Genomic DNA, 20,081 nt, shown 5'->3' with positions numbered 1-20,081 from the left:
AATTCATGAAGCCTAGTTAATAAGCTGTATTTTGTTTGAAAAATATGAAATTTCAAGAAGACTAAAGATACAGCCTTAGTTGTTTGAAATCTTAGTTCATAAAAACAAGGTGGCTTTCTAATACTTAAAAATGGCTGAGAAAGTTGCTCATTAGACATTCTGAGCTTTCTATTGATTATTTACATGTCAAATATTAAAGTGTGCATATAAGGACCATTTCCAAAAATGAAAAGAGGTGAGATAGGCTACTATATTCATCATATAAGCCATATCGTAAGTAGAAAAGATACAAGGTCCTTACTTTGTATTCTATCTTATCAACATTGGTAATTTGTGTTCTTTATTTGTATAAAACTGTAGACTTTGTATTTGGTCACCACAAACAGATAATTTGAACAATTTTTCATTCAACATGCTATGTGACAAAAATTGATATTTAGGTGTGTTCTTTTAAATTCAGAAATTAAATATGTAATACCGAAGTCTGAATCCTACTTCTATCTTGATACTGAATGTACTGGCATAAATTCGTAAAATAGTTTAAAATTTTGAATGCAAGTCGACAAACTATGGCATGACCTTTAACCCGTAACCAATCACGATTAAGTTAAAGAAGATTAGTTAATTTTAGTCTTAATGATTTTTTAAGGATAAGTGCTTAATCACAATCTGCTGTGTTGTGGTACTGTTGTGGATACTATCGCTAGTTTTCCCAAGCACTTGTGTTTAAAGAATATTTTCATTACATCACCTTCAAATATATTTAGCCAGAAACTTGCCTTTCCAGACTTTAAGAAAAATGTCTGGGAAACAGTTCATGTGTTAAGTAACTTATTAACTCAGAATATATACAAAAGAGAGAACTTCTCAAGTATCAGTGCCAGTTTGTTACTGCTACTGTTTGTGCTTGCTTTACCTTCACAACTGCATATTTGACTATAATTATTTTTAGATAATTTTCCAGTATTATGTCACCCTACTGATTTATAAGGTACTTTTTTATTTTTCCTTACAGAACAATTGGAATAAGTTGTTGAAACTGTGTATGTAGTGTAGTAAACACTCTACATTAATTATCAGATGCAAATGACACCCAGCTGTATATTTATATATTTTGGTTGTTAAATACAATTAGGTTAGAAGAAACATACGAAGAGGAACTATTTCACACAATATTAAACATGACAGGTTTTAGTTTTTAATGTATAGTGTTATGTTTCATGGATGGGTGCTGGAAGCATTATGGAGAGGAGTAAGATTTCCATACAAGCAGATCAAGGGCAGGTCATTTTTTTTCTGCACAAAAGAGGTAGGTTACTTTGTGCACAATAGAAAAATTCTGAGGCTAGAAATTGTGTGTGTATATACGTATGTTTTAAATACTGAAACATGAAATTTAAGATTTACAACAGACATTTTTGAGGACGTTTTACATTTAACCTGTTCAGTGCCGCAGACGAGATAATTCGTCCAAGCCAATTGGTAACACAGTGCCACGGACGAGTTAATTCATTTTCAATAATACGTAACTTCAACGCTAGATGTCAGCACCATATATGCATTTGACCGACTTACAAATTGTTTCACTTTCAATCCAAAATGGCGTCACGAAAGAAGTTAGAAAATGAAGCATTAGAGTTGTATTGTTGCAGCTGAAATACTTGACAGTCAACAGGTTAATTTAACTCATAAAATTTTATCTATTTGATTTCATACATAATTTGGATTTTGGGTTATTTTAGTAAGCCCCAAACAAAATCATTAGTGTCTGTAAAGTTTTTGAACATAATATACAACACCTGCAACTCAGAGGAAATTCATATTAGTTTCAAATACAGTAGCAAATATTACTTTGTAACTTTAATACATGTGTGCTTTTACTGATTTTAACAAATTGCTGTATCTCAACTTAATGTGAAATAATTGTCTATATCTCAGCTTTATGAAGCCATAGAATAAACACATAATAAAACTTTATATGCAAAAACGGCTCGTTTGGGCTGAGAAAACACTTTACATAGAAGAGCGAACAACGTTTCGACCTTCTTCGGTCATCGTCAGGTTCACAAAAGTTTGTGAACTCTTGTCCACTCTTCCACCACTTGTGGAGTGGATCAATATTCTATGCTAAAGAAATATCATTCTCTTATTCATTTGAAACTGGGCTCTGGGTCACTGGGCTATGGCTCTGCTAGGACCTTGGCTTTAAAGATACTGTGCCCTGTTCATCATCTGAAACTTCGGCTCTGCACCAGGGCTTTCTGCACTTCCCCAGTTCAGAGCTTGTACACAGTTTAATGAACCTCCTTTGCACCTCCACCATTTGCAACTGTCTTTATGCTTCTAAACTTTGTTTCATACCAAAGCATCCCATCTGGGGTTGTTTTTCTTCCTTGGTGAGCTATGCGTTTTCAGAACAGGCAATTTGTCATAGCTCCTTTTGGCTTTTGTATCCAGGAGCAGTTGGATGAATTGGGTCTGTCCTTGGATAACATTGCTGTATTCACTAGTCAGCTCATCTCACCATGGATTATTACAGTCCCAAAATGTCACCTATCTTTGTCATCTGAGAAAAGCAGATACTCCAGATTGGAAATACTGTCTGTTATTTGCTGAACATCTTTCGAACCATCCTTCCATTCCTATTTTTCAGATGGTTTGAAATCAGGCAACTCTGTGGACTCTGCCATGGTTTGGTGGTTGCACTCAGAATTCCCTCTGCAGCTTCTATGTTTGCTGTTGAACTGTACATTATTTATCTCGCCCTGGATCACATGAAGCTAAGCAGTACTCAAATTATACTATTTATACTGGTCCTGGAATTGCTTCAAATTAGTTTACATCCTGTTCTTACTAATATTCAAAACTGACTGGCCCATTTATTTTTAACATCTTCTATCCAGTTTTTCTGGATACTAGGCCACATTGATATTTGCAGGAACAGGCTTGCCAACATTGCAGCTAAATCTGTCTGCTGTGCAGCACTATTGGTGCTGTGCCTGTTCCATATATGGACTGTGGTTCTGTGTTCAAGGCTTGGCTCTGTGCCAGTTGGCAGTTGACTTGGAGTGAGCAATGTGAAAACAAGCTTTTCCAAATAAAAACCCTCTATTGGACTTTGGCCATCTTGCTTCCATAAGGATCAGAAAGAGGAAGTTGTTTTAACTGGATTATGCATTGGTCACAGTTTTTTAACCTGTTGTTTTCTTTTATCTGGAACTAATGCACCAATGTGTAGTCTCTGTAACACTCAAGTCACAATAAGCCACATTTTACTGTCTTACTGTGTTACAATTTTCAACAACGGTACCATTTTAAATGTGTTTTGTTCTAAGGTTTATCCATAATGTTAGACAGGGTTATTGGCGATGGTGACACTGTCCACCTTGGAAATGTTTTTAGTTTTTTAATTTATAAATTAGACCTTTTTAATGTGATTCCATTTTGAGAATTGTAGTTCCTCTAGTTCGATTTGAAATTAGAAAATGGTCGTAATGCAAAGTAACTCAAAACCAGGACTGAAAAGGCCAACTTCAGGTGACTAATAGTGGCTTTTGAACTGACCTGTTCATCTTCTTGGTGAGTTATAACAATTACAGGTATGCTACAGAAAGTCCTTTACAACTTGTAATACTGTAGTTTTTCTCTTACTGCTGTAGACTAATGTAAAAATTCAATTTAATGATATTTTTGTTTTTAATTCCAAAAGTAACACTGCCCTGTTTTACCTTAATTTCCTTTAATGAATTTTAATAATTTTACTTTAACTTTTTACTGGATATTTGATGCAGATAGTGTACTTGCTTTGTGCCAAGAAACTCCAAATGAACCAACCAACTCACATACAGCTTTCTTGATTCGTTAGATGGGAATGCATGTTGACATTTCTTTGTCCTCTTATCAGAGTCATCACCTCACTCACTTTTTGCCTGCTTACTTCTGTTATCCATTAGAGATCATTTGGGTTGGCATGTGAACAACACTTCACACCTTTTACTACACACTATGTAAATCAGTTGTCTGTTTCTTCATTGTCAGTTTATAGATTTCCTCCAATCACTGTTCTCCATATCTTATACAGTCTCTGACTAGGCATGGTTTCCCTCTTGTATTTTGCATTTACAGGATCTTCTGATACATTATATGATCCCGCTCAGTGGTAAGTGTTGCTTGCAAGGATATAGCTAAACAAAACCATGTAGTGTAGAACTGTCTCAGCCTGTTATTGCACTCATGAGATGGGGCATTTCACAAGACTGCTTCAGATTACCTCACAGTTCTGTCTCAAACAGGTCTAATCCAGACCACATTATCATGAGTAAAACAGGCAGGGTATTCCTGCTCATCCTCCATGCATGGTCTAATGCCTAATACTAGCTTACTTTTCAAAGTAGGATTTTGCAAGTCACCTATTTATTGCACTGTTTTTTAGTGATGTACTCTTGAATTCTCCAATGTGCTTTTAACCCCTTCTGTCATTTATTAGAACATGGAAGTTCTTGTTGATGGAGTGGAGGACCATGGATGCTGTCTTCTGAGTGTGACCAATTCCTATCAATAGAGAGTTAGGGCAGTGTTCTGTCTGTTTGGCTAGCATTCTGTCACTGTGTGGATGTGGGGTTCCAAAGTGGTCTGGTGTTGATTGATGTGTGATAAGCCAACCTAAGCCCCCACTCAGTTGTTATGTTATGTTACTATTCTTTGCTATTGGACTTGAGGTGAAGATGGTAGAGACACCCTTTATCACTGCTAAAAACTTGAATTTCCATTCTTTCCAGATCTTTAATTAAATTGCACTTAGCTGAACACCATAAGTGGCAACACCATAAGTGTGGTGCTTCCAAAAGCCTGTTTCAGGTTAACAAAAAAAATGACCTAAGAAGGTCAAAATGTTATTTTGTACTTTAAATTAAAGTATTAATACCCATACCAGCTTTCTTTCCAGTACGTGCATATAATTTAGTTCTCTACTCTATCAAGATTCCAATTAATTATTATTAATAATTATTAAATTCAGTGCAAACTTTTTATGGTACTAGAAAAACCCAAGTAATATCATTTTTATCGTGGTTGGGTTTCTCTAATACTGTAAAATGTTTGCCTGAATTTAATAATTAGCCACAAGGTTTATAAAAAGTACATACAGTCATTGGTCCTTACATTTACAGTTTTAAAAGTTTGCACTACACATACCTCTGTATGTCTTATTTTCGTCATTAAAAAGCAAATTGTGTTCTTTTACTTTAAATGTTATATACAATGTTTGTTTATTTTCGGAGTAACATTAAAAAAGTAAAATAGTTTCAGGAGCTATTGGTATCAGTTTCAGTTTTTCTCTGGTGACTTTTAAGTTGTACATTATTTACATTTAAGTATGAGTAATGTTAAGGGGTCTAAATGCTTTCTGGAGTAGCATGTGAACTTTTGGTTTTTACTAAGTGTATAGATGCATTTAGCATAGTGTAATATATACTGTATTTTACAGATTGCAAGAAGATCCTCCAGCTGGTGTCAGTGGTGCTCCTACGGATAATAACATCATGATTTGGAATGCTGTTATTTTTGGGTTAGTGAAAAGACAGTTGTATGTTATATTTTCATTTAAACTTTAAGTCACTTAAGTTAATACTGAGATCATTATTTACTCTAACTAGGACATTATGCCTTTGTTCCTTGACACGAACTTTAGGACAACATTTTGTCAGTTTGTAGCTGGTTCTGCAAATTAATTACATTTTTAAAAATTTGACTTGAGAAAATGTTTAAGGAAAAGTTTTTTTCATGTCAGTATTGTAGAAATACTGCAATGTAGTTGTACATTGATATTTAGCTAAAAATCATGTCAAGCACAGAGGTAAATACAGTGATCAGTGATGTCGAGAAATAAATACAGTACTGTGCAAATGTATTAAGACAAGAGAATATTTTATAATTCTTTCCATTTTGTGGGATGACTACTTCCATGCCAGTACAGAAAGTAAATTTCCAGACAGTTGTAATTCTTCACTGATCCTTCTTGACAAGTGAATGAGCCAGAATGTGAATACTTAAAATTAAAATTTGTTAAAATTCCCATATACTTCACCAATGGCGTGTTATGAGGGTTCTGTTTAAATGAATATACTGATTAAATTTAGGATTTGAAATAACTTGTGTTACTCCATGCAGTGTCTTAATTGTGTATGTATGTAAAGTTAGACAATTAACTCGATTGATGTACTTGAATGCCTGTGATCAAGTTATCTCAATTAGTGTCATATAAACTAATTAATTCAAATTATTCTTAAATTAATTAATGTGAAAGATGAAAACCAAACTAATAAAAATTAGTAGTTCTGATTGTTATTTGATTATTCAACTCCTTAGTAGTTAAAAGGTTTCATTATTTTTGATTTTCTTCATCATAATCAATTATGTCATGACTCATGAAAATTAGGGTTTCCATGTATTACAATTTTCAAGTATTCAGACTATCCAAGTAATTCAAATATTGCCATTATATTTGTTTCTTGTTAAGCACAATACTACTCAGTGGGCTATCTGTGCTATGTGTAATACAAATATTAAAGCCTGATTTTTAGTAGTATAAATTTTTGGCTTTTCTTTTTATTTTAGTTTATTCAGCTTTGTGCCATTATGGCTTGCTGATTAGAGGGGTTGCCTTGTGATTTGAGGTTAATGTGTTTAATATTTTTTGCCACCAGACTTGTTTGTGCTTTCAGTCCTGGGGACATTATTATTTGTTTTGAAGTTATGGAAAGGCTATTTGTTATTGTACCTTTTGTCCCTAATTTTCAAGTACTGTCAGTACTTATTGTCAGTTCTTGAGCTTTCTTTGGATTAAATGAAGTGCAAATTTACTTTTTTTACATTGTTATGTTTATAACTTATAGTTGCTTAACTATATTCTTTAATATTGAATTGTGTATAAAATGTTTTTATGTTCTAACATTGGACTTAAAACATGCTTAACATTATTTTGACACTATACCTTCTATCCACTCGTGTAATTTTTATTGACTTGATGCTCCCATAAGCATTTGACAGTCCTTTACCAATAGGAGTGCCAGATCTCCTCCTAGCACAGCTGACTTCCTTTATACTGTAGAACACTGTTGTCACATCTCAATTTATCATTCAAGTATGCAGTCATTCTCAATTGTTGTTCCAAACTTTGTGGAAGATTTTGAAAGTTTTTATAATAAATAAACAATGTTTTGATGTAAATGTACAAAACAACCATATTTTAATTTATTATGGACACTACTTTTGAAGTATTCTAAAGAATAATAAAACATTATGCTGAGGAACAAATAAAATAAATGTGAAAAATATTTTTTCCCCTGAAGATAGCCTTGAAAATAGGAGTGCGTCTTATACATCGAAAAATATGGTAGTTCCTAAATTGGCTATTGTTCAGGAAAGTTAAAAGTACAAACTTTTAAGTGGAAAGTGTATCTGCACTTGGCCACTCTTGGCCTGGCTCTTTCCTTAGTAGTAATATAATGTAGAAACATAAAGTATGAAATTTAATATGATCTTTGTAGAAATATTTCAAATACATATTCCAAAGTTTTAAAGGCAAATGAATAAAATACCTCAGTTAAACTCCATGTATTATAATGAATTACCTACTTGGATATTAGTAATGATAAATTAATGAAATACTTTGGTTTTATGGTATTTATTTTCTTTTACACTTGCATTTTTTCAAAAATACCTGTAATGTTGTGTGATAAATTCAAAGCCTGTTTTGCACACATATTTTACTTTCAGAGTTTTATGTCCAGATAGCATTTTGTGAAAAGTATGTCTAAAAAAAAAAAAAACAATTGAATTTAGATTGAGGATTTGCCCAGTTTCAATTTTTAAAATACTTGTTGAATTCTTTATTCTGAGGGTAATTAGGTTTGAATACATATGTGTACTATAATTTATAATACAATTACTGTAATAAGCCTGGAAAAGGTTACTGGTTAGGCCTTCTAAACAGTAATTAAATATTGTATATGAATGCTTTCAGCCCAAACTGAGCATATTCTAACTTTGGACAATTACAGTTTAGATTCCACTGATTACCACTTAAACATGAAGTTATTCAGAGGAATCTAAACTGTAATTGTCCAAAGTTACAATATGCTCAGTATGGATTTACAGGCAAAAAATACAATAAATCCAAAGCTCGAATTATATGCATTTATAATGCTCATCCTAAATTTTCAGTAAACATCAATATAGAACAAATTGCAGGTTATAACATCATGGTATGAATGCTACATTCAACAACAGAGAAAAAATTTATCTATTAGATAACACTGAGAGCTAGATAATTGATGTCCAATAACATTTTCTTGAGTATTCTTACCTGTAGTGCCAGAATTAACAACTGCACTGACAGTATAGACAGTTCCAGTTTACATCCCCTCAATGTGGATTCTTGTACATCGTGAGGGGACCTCCCAGAGAAGATTCTGTACTTTCAGTTTACCTCCTCTGGGATCTAAACATCCACCTGCCATGCATGGTGAGCTGTGAAGTGGGAGAGAGGATCCTGGTGGTTGAGGGGTCCAACTCCAACACACCACTTTGGCCTTGAATTCCTCTAGATGGGCAGTCGTGGGGTAACTCCCCAAGATCAATCAGCTAGTTCATTTTGACGGGTCAACTAAGTGCCAGCATAGGATGTCCACTACACCTGTAGTGTTCACGAAACCCTGGCATTGCTGCAGTGGCCTTATGTGGCACTGTAGTGCATTCCCTTGTATGGCCTCCTTGGTGGGTAGGGTCAGTGGGTACCAAATTTTTTTTTTTTTTTATTGTAGATACCCCTCAAATAAAAAAAATAAACAAGCATGACAGCATAGAGAAAAATCTGACTACTGGCAAACGACCATGCATTAATGACTGTATGGTCAAACTCACAAGTTGAATCTGTCCCACGATTTTTAATTATACATTCTTTAACTGAAAAACCCTTAGGGCAGATGTCTTCATTTTTTATTCAGAAGAGTTTAGAAGGTCTTGCTGGCTCACTTAAATTGGTAAAAAAAAAATTATGGTCTGGGTACATTTTAGTGAAAACAGCTTCATTACAACGTTCCAAACTCCTCTCGAAGTTGAAGGCCATTGGGGATACGCCCATTGAGGTTATTCCTCATTCTACTTTGAAATTCTTCCAGAGGAGTTATAGCTAAGAGGGATTTAAAGACCATTCCAGAGTCGGAGATCCTTGCAGGTTTCACCTGCCAAGGTGTTATAACTGTGTGCCGAATTGTTACTCGTAGAGACTGGATTATGGAGCCGATAAATGTTCTAATATTAACATTTACAACACCGTGTCCTCCTACCATAATTAAGGCAGGATATCTGAATTGTAAGTTACGGCCTTATATTCCTAACCCTGTTAGATATTTTCATTGTCAACGATTTGGTCACTCAAACATCTTGCTGTGGTTCCGTAACATGTGCCCATTGTGCTGGTAAAGACCATGATGCTTTTGAATGCCAACTAGAACTGCATTGTTTTAACTGTAATGGTCAATATCCTTCCTGTTTTATTTCTTGCCCTAAATGGGTGGAAGAGAAAGTACATATAATACTCAAGTCAGTTCATAATATTACTTATCCAGAGGCTCGGAAATTACTTATGCAGCTGCAATCCATTTCACTACCACAGTAGGAGTCCAAACAGACCTTTCTGTGCCTCCTACAGAATCCTTAACAGCACATCTTAATCTAGTACTCTCCAAAATCAACAAAGTTAATGAATCAGTATCTACTTTTATCTCTCTTCCTGCCACATCTTCTAGTCATTGCCCAACTTCTCCTTGTTCAAGCACAGGTGTTTCCATGACACCCCAAAAATTAAACAACCCATTCATTCACATCCTCAGTCACTGGAACATATGTCTATGAACTCCAACCTGCCTACTTGATCCAGAGAAGGATCACTAGTGAGTGATCGACCCACGTCCAGTAAAAAAAAAAAAAAAGAGGTCGGAAGCAAAAGGTCTCCATACCATATTCTCCTCCAAAATAAAGAAACGGCCATGTTAATTCAATGGAACTATCGAGGTTTTCAATCAAATGTGAATGACATCAAGGATTTGATTGACTTTTATCATCCCAAATGTCTTTCTTTACAGAAAACATTTTTAAATCCTACTAATACAGTCAAAATTTGACACTATTCCTTATACCAAAATGACAGGTCATGTGTAGGACAAGGACATGGGGGAGTAGCACTGCTGGTTTATCAACATGTGTCCACCCAGTCCTTGTCATTGAATATGCCCTTGGAAGCTGTAGCCATCTTTATCTCCTTGGGTCATACTATCACTGTTTGCTCTCTGTACCTTATCCTTGGAAAAAATTATCATCCCTCAGATCTTGATGCCTTCATTGAACAACTGCCAACCAACCCCCTTTTTAATTTTGGGGGATCTTAATGTGCATAATCCATTCTCTAAGGTGGTTCTAGTATTGATGTGAGGGGTCGTGCTGTAGAGCATATGTTCCTGAATCACAACCTGTCTCTCTTCAGTACTGGCTCTTACACTTATTTTCATGCACCCAGTCAGTCATTTACTGCTATAGATTTTTCTATCTGCTCCCCATTGCTTTTCACTTGCTTTTCTTGGGAGGTTGATATCAATCCATGGGGTAGTGATAATTTTCCTATCATGTTAAGAGAGATTAGCCATGGTCAGCCCCACCTGACCCATGTGCCTCAGTGGAAGTTGGATCAGGCCAACTGGCTCTCTTTCACTGCTCTCTTGGAACTTGAACTTGCCATCTTATGTAAATCATCGGTAGATGATTGTGTAGCTGCAGTAACTAAGTGTTTTGTTCAGCTGCTCAGTGCATCCCCAAAATCTTGACATCTTTCCCATGACATCCCCTCCTTTGGTGGAATTCTGCTTGTTCTATAACACGAAAAGCTCAGAAATGTGCTTGGGATAAATTTTGTAGATATCCCATGCTTAAAAATTGCATTGCATTTAAGCAAGCCCATGCACAGGCTCGGTGAGTTAGGCATCAAAGCTAGAAGGAATCTTGGATTAGATTTACCTCCAGCATTTCTGCAACCACCAGTTCAAAAGTCATATGGGACAAGATCCTGGAGATGAGTGGACATTATACTTCTGCCCCTCCTTTCTATCTTAATATTCAATGGCCATGAAGTTACTGATGCTCAGAGCATTGCCACTACTTTTAGTGAGTGTTTCTATGATGTATCTAGCTCTTAAAACTCATCACTCTCCTTCTTAGCTATTAAAATATGAGTTGAACATCTGCCTCTTTCCTTTTTGACTGATCATCCCTATGACTACAATTGCCTTCTCGTACTGGCAGAACTCAAACTTGTGTTTCATCTGTCTGGCAATACATCAGTTGGACCTGATGATATACATTTTGAGATGCTATACCATCTTTCTCCTGCCTCTTTTACTATTCCCTGGCTCTCTTTAACTTGATATGGCAGGAGAATGTCTTTCCTGATGCTTGGCACCACACTATTGGACTCCCTATTCTTAAACATGGGAAGGATCCAAAGATTCCTTTGAATTACCATCCCATTGCTTTGACGAATTGTCTCAGTAAGACCTTGGAGAGGTTGATTAATGCTCATCTTGTTTGGTTCCTTGAATCAAACAACCTTTTCTCACCCACTCAGTGTGGGTTCAGAAAACAATGCTCCATGATAGACCACTTAATATGCTTTGAAACATCAGTTTGAGAAGCCTTTTTGAAGCGACATCTTGTTTTGTTTTTTTTTTATTTAAAGAAAGCTTATGATACAACATGGAGGTGTGGCATCTTGCAAGACCTTCACTCATATGGATTGCATGGCAATTTGTCACTTTTTATTAAGTATTTTTTAATAAACTGCTGATTCCAGGTTCGTGTGGGCTCAAAACTTTCCTGTTTTTTCCCACAGGAACTTGGAGTCCCTCAGGGCTGTGTTCTGAGTGCCACACTTTTCATTATAAAGATTAATGGTGTCAGTGAACAGCTACCCTCTACAGTTGCAAATGGTCTTTTTGTTGATGAATTTCACATCTCATGTCAGTCATCAAACAAGAGGTTTATTGAGTGGCAGCTTCAAACTGCAATCAATCATATACTTAAGTGGACCACAGCAAATGGTTTACAACTTTTTCTAAAACTTTGTGTACATTTCTGCTGCCAACGGGGTGGGGTACTCATCCAGATCCAGAACTTCATATTGGTGATGCTGTATTTCCTGTCACCCCTGAAGCAAAGTTCTTAGGTCTAATATTTGATTGTAAATTAAACTTTATTTCCCATATTAAGCAACTTTGTGTCAAATGTATAAGAGCACTGAACATCCTCCGTCCCCCTCTTTCACCTCTTGGGTAGTGGATCAATACTTTATGCTTAAAATTTATCATGCCTTTATCCAATCCAAACTTGACTATGGGTTTATGGTTCTGCTAGAACCTCAGCACTAAAAATGCTGGATCCTATCCACCATTAGGTGCTTTGGATTTGCACTAGGGCCTTTTGTACTTCTCCAGTCCAAAGTTTTTATCTGGAGTCCCATGAACCCCCTCTGTATATTTGCCTTTTTCAACTGTCTCTTATGTATGCTTCTAAACTTTGCTCTTTACCACAACATCCTATTTGGGATTGTTTTCCATCCTCAGTGGACTACACTTTTCTATAATAGAAAATCTGCCATTGTACCTTTTAGCTCCTGTATTTGGGCACAATCAGAAAAATTGGATATATCTTTGAATAGCATAGCAGTATCAACAGTTTGGCCTCTTCCATCATGTCTAAGTACTATCCCCAACTGTGACCTATCTGTGAGTCATCTGAGGAAGGCCAATATTCCCGTTTGGAAATATCGCTTTTTATTTGCTGAACATCTTTCAAATAATCCATCTATTCCCATATATGCAGATTGTTCAAAGTCAGGTAACTCTGTAGGTTTTGCCATGATTTGTTACAGTTTGGTTGTAGCACACAGAATCCCCTCTACAGTTTCTGTGTTCACTGTCAAATTGTATGCCATTCTTCTTGCCCTGAATCATATTGAAACTATGCAATACGTGAATGGTACGATCTATACTGATTCACTCAGCTGTCTATTGGCCCTGACATCATTCCATGTTAGTTACCATCCTATTCTTATCAATATCCAAAACAAACTGGCCCATCTCTCTCTATCATCTATCTCTGTCCAGTTTTTTTGGATACCAGGTCATGTTGGTATTCGTTAGAGTGAGTCAACTGACAGAGCGGCAAAGTCCATTTGCTCTGGCTTTATCACCATTGTCCCTGTTCCATACATGGACTATGGTCCAGTTATCAAAACCTGACTATACACCAGTTGGCAGACAACCTGGAGTGAGTAACAAAATAAGCTTTTTCAAATCAAGCCTTCTTTAGCTCTTTGGCCATCTTGTTTCTGTAAAGATCGAAGTAAGGAAGTTGTTTCAGCTTGGCTACGCATTGGTCACAGTTTTTTAACTCGCCACTTTCTTTTATCTGGTACTGATGCACCAATGTGTGGTCTGTGTGGCACTTAGGTCACAATTATACATATTTTATTATCATGCTGTTGTTACAACCAAGAACGATGATGCCATTTTAAACATTTTAAAGGTAGGTTTGCTCTTGACATTAGCCAGTGTCATAGGTATGATACTGGCTGCCTCACTCATGTTTTTACATTTTTAAGAGCCATTGGTCTTTCAAACTTAATTTAAGTTTTTTATTGAACTATACACTGATTTAGTATGATTTCTTTTAGACATTTTAATTTTATTTTGGCCTGAACCCAGGACTGGAGAGGCTAACTTCAGGTGACTGACAACAAGTTTGAACTTAATGCTTCAGCCTTCTGGCAGGTTTTAATTTTACATATTTTACATATTTTTACCTTCATTTCCATATACCATTATAGTCTACTACATTTTGTTTGGCACAGATAGCCTTGGTGTCATTCCATGTCAAATCATCCAGATTTTGGAAAAATTATCAGGTGATCCCATCAGAATGCCTTAAAAAAATTAAAGTCAGAGGATACTTTAAAAAATCATAAATCAAAAAGTAGGTTGAACACCATCCTGATTTTTTTGCAGATCATATTCAGAGATGTAAGAATATATGGTTAAAATCTGAAAAGGCTAAATAACTGGTGACATGGTCAAACTGTGGCCTGAAGTAGGGCTATTTTTAGCTAAATCATAAGTTGCATTCAACTAAATTTTTTTTTACAGGAGATCTAACAGACGTTTAATTACAACAATTGCTAATTTATCAACTGATGTTATAGGAAATTAGAAAACAAAATTCAGCTTTGTATCACATTAAGTCTTAGAGCTATGGCTTATTACATAAACCAATGTTATTTACAAATTTGGGTTTTCAGGTGATTTTACAGCCTCACTATGCAAATCCTAAGAGAGATAAACTTAGTTTGAGACCATTTTGGAATTCTGTGAGATTAATTCAGTCAGTGTAGCAAATTTCAGCCTTCTACCACCATTACTCTTGTAGCTTTAAGCAGCCAAAGGTGCTCAAAAATGAATTTGCCAAAAATAAAAATAATTAAATTTTACAGGAATGTAAATCAAACTACTAGAGAAATGGACTAATTTTTGGCAATTTTTCATTATGAGTAGATGATCCCCTGGATCATTTGACATGGAATGACCCCTAGTAGCTTTGTGCCAATAAACATGAAATACCTACCAGTTTATTTATACTCTTCTATATTGCTAGTATTTAATATATTAAGTGGCTATTATCAAGTATTTCAGAATCATATCAGATAACAAGTTTAGAGTAGTGAAAAAATTTAAATCTAAATTATTATTTCTTGTTTTTTGCTTCTTATTCTTCATTTAAATACACATGAAATTGTTTGTTAGAATTGCAAAATACTGAGTTCTCAAGCATTTAACTATTTTAAACCAGTAATATTTTTCATGTTTTGCCAGAATTATTAACATACCTTATAAAATGTCTGAATAATAACATGGTTTGGATTAGTTTTCAGTCAGAATCACAAATATTATTAGATGCTGTCACTGTCTGATGGGCATATTGAGATTTTTGGTTAGACACTGGCAGTGTATGCTCGGATTTAAGGAGTCAAGATAATTAGAAGAACATAGTGTGGATAATGAAAAGAATATCCTTTTCCCACTAGCAGCATTTCTTGCTCTGTTATGGTTTAGCTGTTTTATACTAGTACAGTTGTATTATGTGTAATCCTTGTTGAAAAGCAGACAATTTTATTACTGTCTAGGACCGATGCATATAGCTTTGTTAGTAATATTTCATAGCAGAATTAACTTATTAGTAAAATTAAACTTGTATTTGAAGATCTCATTTAATATATCTAAATTGATGGTATGAAAAAGAATTGTTTTGAAATGTTTTGCACTTATAGAATTGAGATTTCATCAGTGGAAATTGTAGTACTCTTTAAAATCTTCCAACAGTAATACGTGAATGTGTTTTTATAGAATGATTGTAAAGTTTCTATGTTTAAACATTTTTTTAGGCCTCACGATACACCATTTGAAGATGGAACATTTAAGTTGACATTAGAATTCACAGAGGAATATCCTAATAGACCTCCAACTGTTAGATTTGTGTCTAAGATGTTTCATCCAAATGGTGAGATTTAGTTGAACCTGTGATAACAGGGAAGGTTATAGATATAGAAGTATTTGATAAACACTTTGAACATTTCTTCTGATATCGTGATTTGTAGAGAAATACGTTATTATCCTTATAAATGTAGAGATTTCAAGATGGCCACTTACACCTGAGTCTTTAGAGTATCCAGTGAACATCTAAGGTAGTTTAACAGTTGTTTTGAAGTCGAGCATCTGAAAGTGACTTGTACATGAGAGGCATCTGTAAACATAACATTTCACGCAGTTTGATTTTTTTAGCTAACTCTTAATGAAGTTCTGTGTATTCTAGAGCTATCTGTAACCACTTCAGGCAGTTCTATCTACTAAGCTACTTTGTCATTTGTTCTGATTTTCAGTTGGTTCTTTTTGCACAAGTGCTCTCTGTAAACATTTCTAACATTTTTTCAGTGTTTGTAAGGTGTTCTATTGTATTTCTAAAATAGTGTTAGGTGATTCTTGTTACAGGGTGGTATTCTTTAAACACCTTTCTTAAAAGTAATAATGTTAAACTGCATAATTTAGGGTGCTGAGTATTTCACATGAAGTTGATTTGTGAATCATTAAAAAAAATGTGGGTTTTATTATTTTTTTTAAATATTGTTGTAATAATCATTTAAATAACAAATGAAAGCCAAAAAAATGTTCTTAATAGTGCTAAGTTTAAAGTTTCTCTGTGTTCTTTGTATTGTGTATGTTTGTGATTAGATGAAACTGTATACACAGAGAATGGTGTATGCAGTGGAAACATATCTAGGTTTAGTCAGTAAAGAACATTATTTTTTGTTGTATCAGATGTATTTGAGAAAAAAGTCTGAACAATTGTATTATACTCAACTATGGAATACAAAAGATATTTATAAGGAAATCTATTTTTGTAACATTTTAATATAGTGTAAACTAGTAAACATGAACATATTTGTAGTTTAAAGGAAATATTGAACACGTTAACCAGTCTTGTTGTACACAAAACATAAAATGTCAGAGCACAGTAGATGCACGTAAATGAGAGTAGACTCAAAGTATACAAAAATAAACTTCTAATAGTTGTGCAATGCAGTTGTGCAATACTTTAATTTCTGGCCTAAATCCAGAAGTAAACAGATGTTAAGAATAAATTTCAAGGAAAACAGGTTTTAAGATAAGCCTGCATAGTTGTTTTTTAATTAGGAGGAGGTCTTGAACATAAGGATGTAGTTAACTGATGTTTCTATAAAAGGAGTTTGTGTGTAGATTTTTTTTCATTTATTACTGCTATTCTATACTAAAACTAATTTTTAGTGTAATTTATGTAAATGTTGGTAAGGGAAAGGACAACAATAATTGTTCTCCAGAAGCTATCCTAGAATTTAGAACATTACTGTTTCTTGTCTGAATAAGTTCTGTTTAATTTTGTGAAGATAATGTACCACAAAACTTACTATTATTGTTTTAAACTGGATTTGTGCTTTGAGTAAAATTGCATTCAGAGCAAATAGCATTCTAACAATTTTTTTACATGTTAGTTATGAGTATGTGTAATTCATTATTCTGTTATACAAAGTATTTTTAATTAAACTTCAACAGATTTTGTGTAATTTGTTTTCAGTAAATGTAAAAAAAAAAGTTTTGTAACAGTACTGTTTCAACTGTTAGATAAATAGTATGTTAATTTTGTGGATTACCAGATACAGTTATGGATAATTGTTTTCAGCTAAGTTGTCTGTGTTGCATGTGATCTTAAACAGGCACAAACAGTATTTATGTATTGACTTGATTGTTTCATTTTATAGTTTATGCAGATGGGAGCATTTGCTTGGATATTCTCCAGAACCGCTGGAGCCCTACATATGATGTTTCGGCAATTCTTACTTCTATCCAGGTAAGCCCTGTTAATTACTTGATACCTGATAGTGTAACAAGCTGTAACCTCTCTTGACTCTGTTGTGTCCAGGTAAAATTATTGTACCATTGAATTTAAAAAAAAAGGTTATAAAAATGTTACTATCTAGTTGTTTCTCCATACATTAAAAGAACAATAATTTCAGAGTTGAAATTTGTTCAATAATTGTAATTTGTTTATCTAATTTTATACATAAAAATCATGAATTTTGATTTTGGTGGCTCTAAGTGAGATAATTAATGTTTTGATTTCCTGAATTTCTTTGAGCACAGTACTTGCCACATAGAAGGAAATTCATAATAAGTTTGCAAAAATTATCCTAATTATAATGATGTAACTTGAATGTATGTGTAGTTTTATTGATATTTAGCCAGTTGCAATTTAAACCTTGGTTATCATGTTAACATGTAATTGTCTGTTTTAGCTTCATGAAATGATAGGCTAGTGATGTTGCAATGAAACCTCTTTTCTGCTATTTTAAATTGCTTAAGCCATTTTAGCTAATTTTGTAAAGTTATTTTGTAATCCAGTTAACTATCTTTGTGTAAAATGTGAGGTACAATTAACGAAAAGTAAGTTATACTCTATTAGATATAATAATAGAACAGGAATAAACTAAAAGCTCTTCATTAATGATCCCATTTTAAAATTTACCAGTTTATCCTGTTTTTGCTACTATATCTTTGATATAGCAATTGAATTTTATTATTCATGAACATGTCAAAACCCTCATAATTGTCAGAAACTTAAGTTATTTTTCTGGCTTGTGCAATTAATAGACTATCTGCCAAGATGGTTTATAAGTGAACTTACATGATTGTTCCTACATCTATTCTGTATTTGCTTATTGGGTTTAAATCTCTTTTACCTAATTGATATGATTTGAAATAGGTAAGATAACTTACACTGTACATGAAAGTTTATCCTAGAATAACAATTGAAACTGTAAATGGTCCTGCATAAGTAGCATATGAGTTATTAGCAGATCTTGTGGTTTCTCAGGCTAAAAGATGCCATTATATAAGTTTATTAATGATGCATGTTGCTGTATACACTCAACATTTCTTGTTTTCTTCGAATCAAGTCACTTCTCGATGAACCTAATCCTAACAGTCCAGCCAACAGTCTTGCTGCTCAACTTTACCAAGAAAACCGGAGAGAATATGAAAAAAGGGTAGCCACAATAGTAGAACAAAGTTGGTTGAACTTTAGCGAGGAAGAGGAGAAAGAAGCCAAAAAAGAATCATAGAATTGTATACATGTTGTGTTTCTCAGTCAGTCTTCAAGAGATTTAATCAGTGGCATGGTAATTGCACCAAATGCTCCCAGCCCTGAATGTGGATGCAGTCTTGTAATGATTCACTCTGTTGTATATGGCTTTTGTTTTGTTTATATAAATTACTGGTGATGCTATTTATAAGTTGCTCAAGAGGAGTAATATTCTTGTGCTGATGTGATCCTACAACAAATATTTTCAGATTGTAACTTTATCTTTGACCTTTGTTATTGTAATTTTGTGGGTTTTTTTTTTCCTTCATAAAGTTATTACAGTATGTTTTTTTACATGCTGTCTTCAGAATGTAAATATGTTGATATTGGTCATTTTTTGAGATTCAACATTTAAAACTGCTTTAGTACGTGATACTAATTTAGATTTTAAGTCGCATCTTTCTTCTTTACAGAAATCATGAGATACTTTAGAAAATGAAGAATTATGAAATAGAGCATAGAAATACACACTTATGAATTTAGTTGTCATATTTTTTAGACTAATGTTAATTTTGTAATTTAAATGCATGTCATGTTGTAGATATGTCATTATTCTCCACTGACATCATCTTGGAGTGTTTTTTGTTTCTAAACATTCATGCTAGTTATGGATGTGAAAGGTTTAGAGGAATGTGCAGACACTTTCACTAAATCATGAGCAAAGTTTCCATGTTTATTGCAAAATTAGAAATAAAAAAAATTAATTTTTAGAGAAGGCAATGGGTGTGAAAGCTAAGACTAAGTAATTTTTTTTGAGCAAGTAGGTATTAAAAATTTTTGTTTAATATAAGTGAAAACCAGCATTTATTTCAAGTGAAAGTATGTTGTAACCAAAGTAACAAAGGATATATGTACAGAAAGAAATTATCTGTATTATAATTACATCGTATATTTTTTTTTTTGAGAATAAAAGCATTGCTTATTGTTCCACATCTTTTGTTAAATGCTCTTTTATATACACTAATACTTCCTCCTCAGTGATCCTGTGGGAGAGTTTTTAATTGTTGGCAAGATTTGATGAGAGATGTATGTGAAACTACACCTATAGGAAACAATGTTTAAGTTTAGTGTTAGTATAGTACACACTGGAGTATCCAAGGGCAGTACTAATATTGAGCAATTATCAATGTGAAAAGAAAAAGTGTAATACTTCATTGCAGAGCTGAGTTCTTGATGCTACTAAATAAATTAAAAGCTGGTCAGTTTGAAATGTTATAACTGGTTATTTTTTATGTAGAATATTGTATTGC

General features: G+C 33.9%; 1 protein-coding gene across 1 annotated transcript in view; it reads left to right on the top strand.

Moving 5' to 3' along the window:
- Positions 1–19,763, top strand: part of LOC143252160 (ubiquitin-conjugating enzyme E2 A) — a 36,018-nt gene extending 16,255 nt beyond the window's left edge. Inside the window, exons 2-5 of the mRNA XM_076503863.1 lie at positions 5,486–5,566; positions 15,545–15,660; positions 17,453–17,541; positions 18,647–19,763. Of these exons, the coding sequence (XP_076359978.1) occupies positions 5,486–5,566; positions 15,545–15,660; positions 17,453–17,541; positions 18,647–18,811 (451 nt within the window). The 3' untranslated portion in view covers positions 18,812–19,763. The remainder of the gene's footprint in view (positions 1–5,485; positions 5,567–15,544; positions 15,661–17,452; positions 17,542–18,646) is intronic.
- Positions 19,764–20,081: the final 318 nt, after the last annotated feature.

The sequence above is a fragment of the Tachypleus tridentatus genome, chromosome 6 (assembly GCF_004210375.1).
Source record: "Tachypleus tridentatus isolate NWPU-2018 chromosome 6, ASM421037v1, whole genome shotgun sequence".
Taxonomy (NCBI): Eukaryota; Metazoa; Arthropoda; class Merostomata; order Xiphosura; family Limulidae; genus Tachypleus; species Tachypleus tridentatus.
This window is presented reverse-complemented; position numbering and strand designations above follow the sequence as displayed.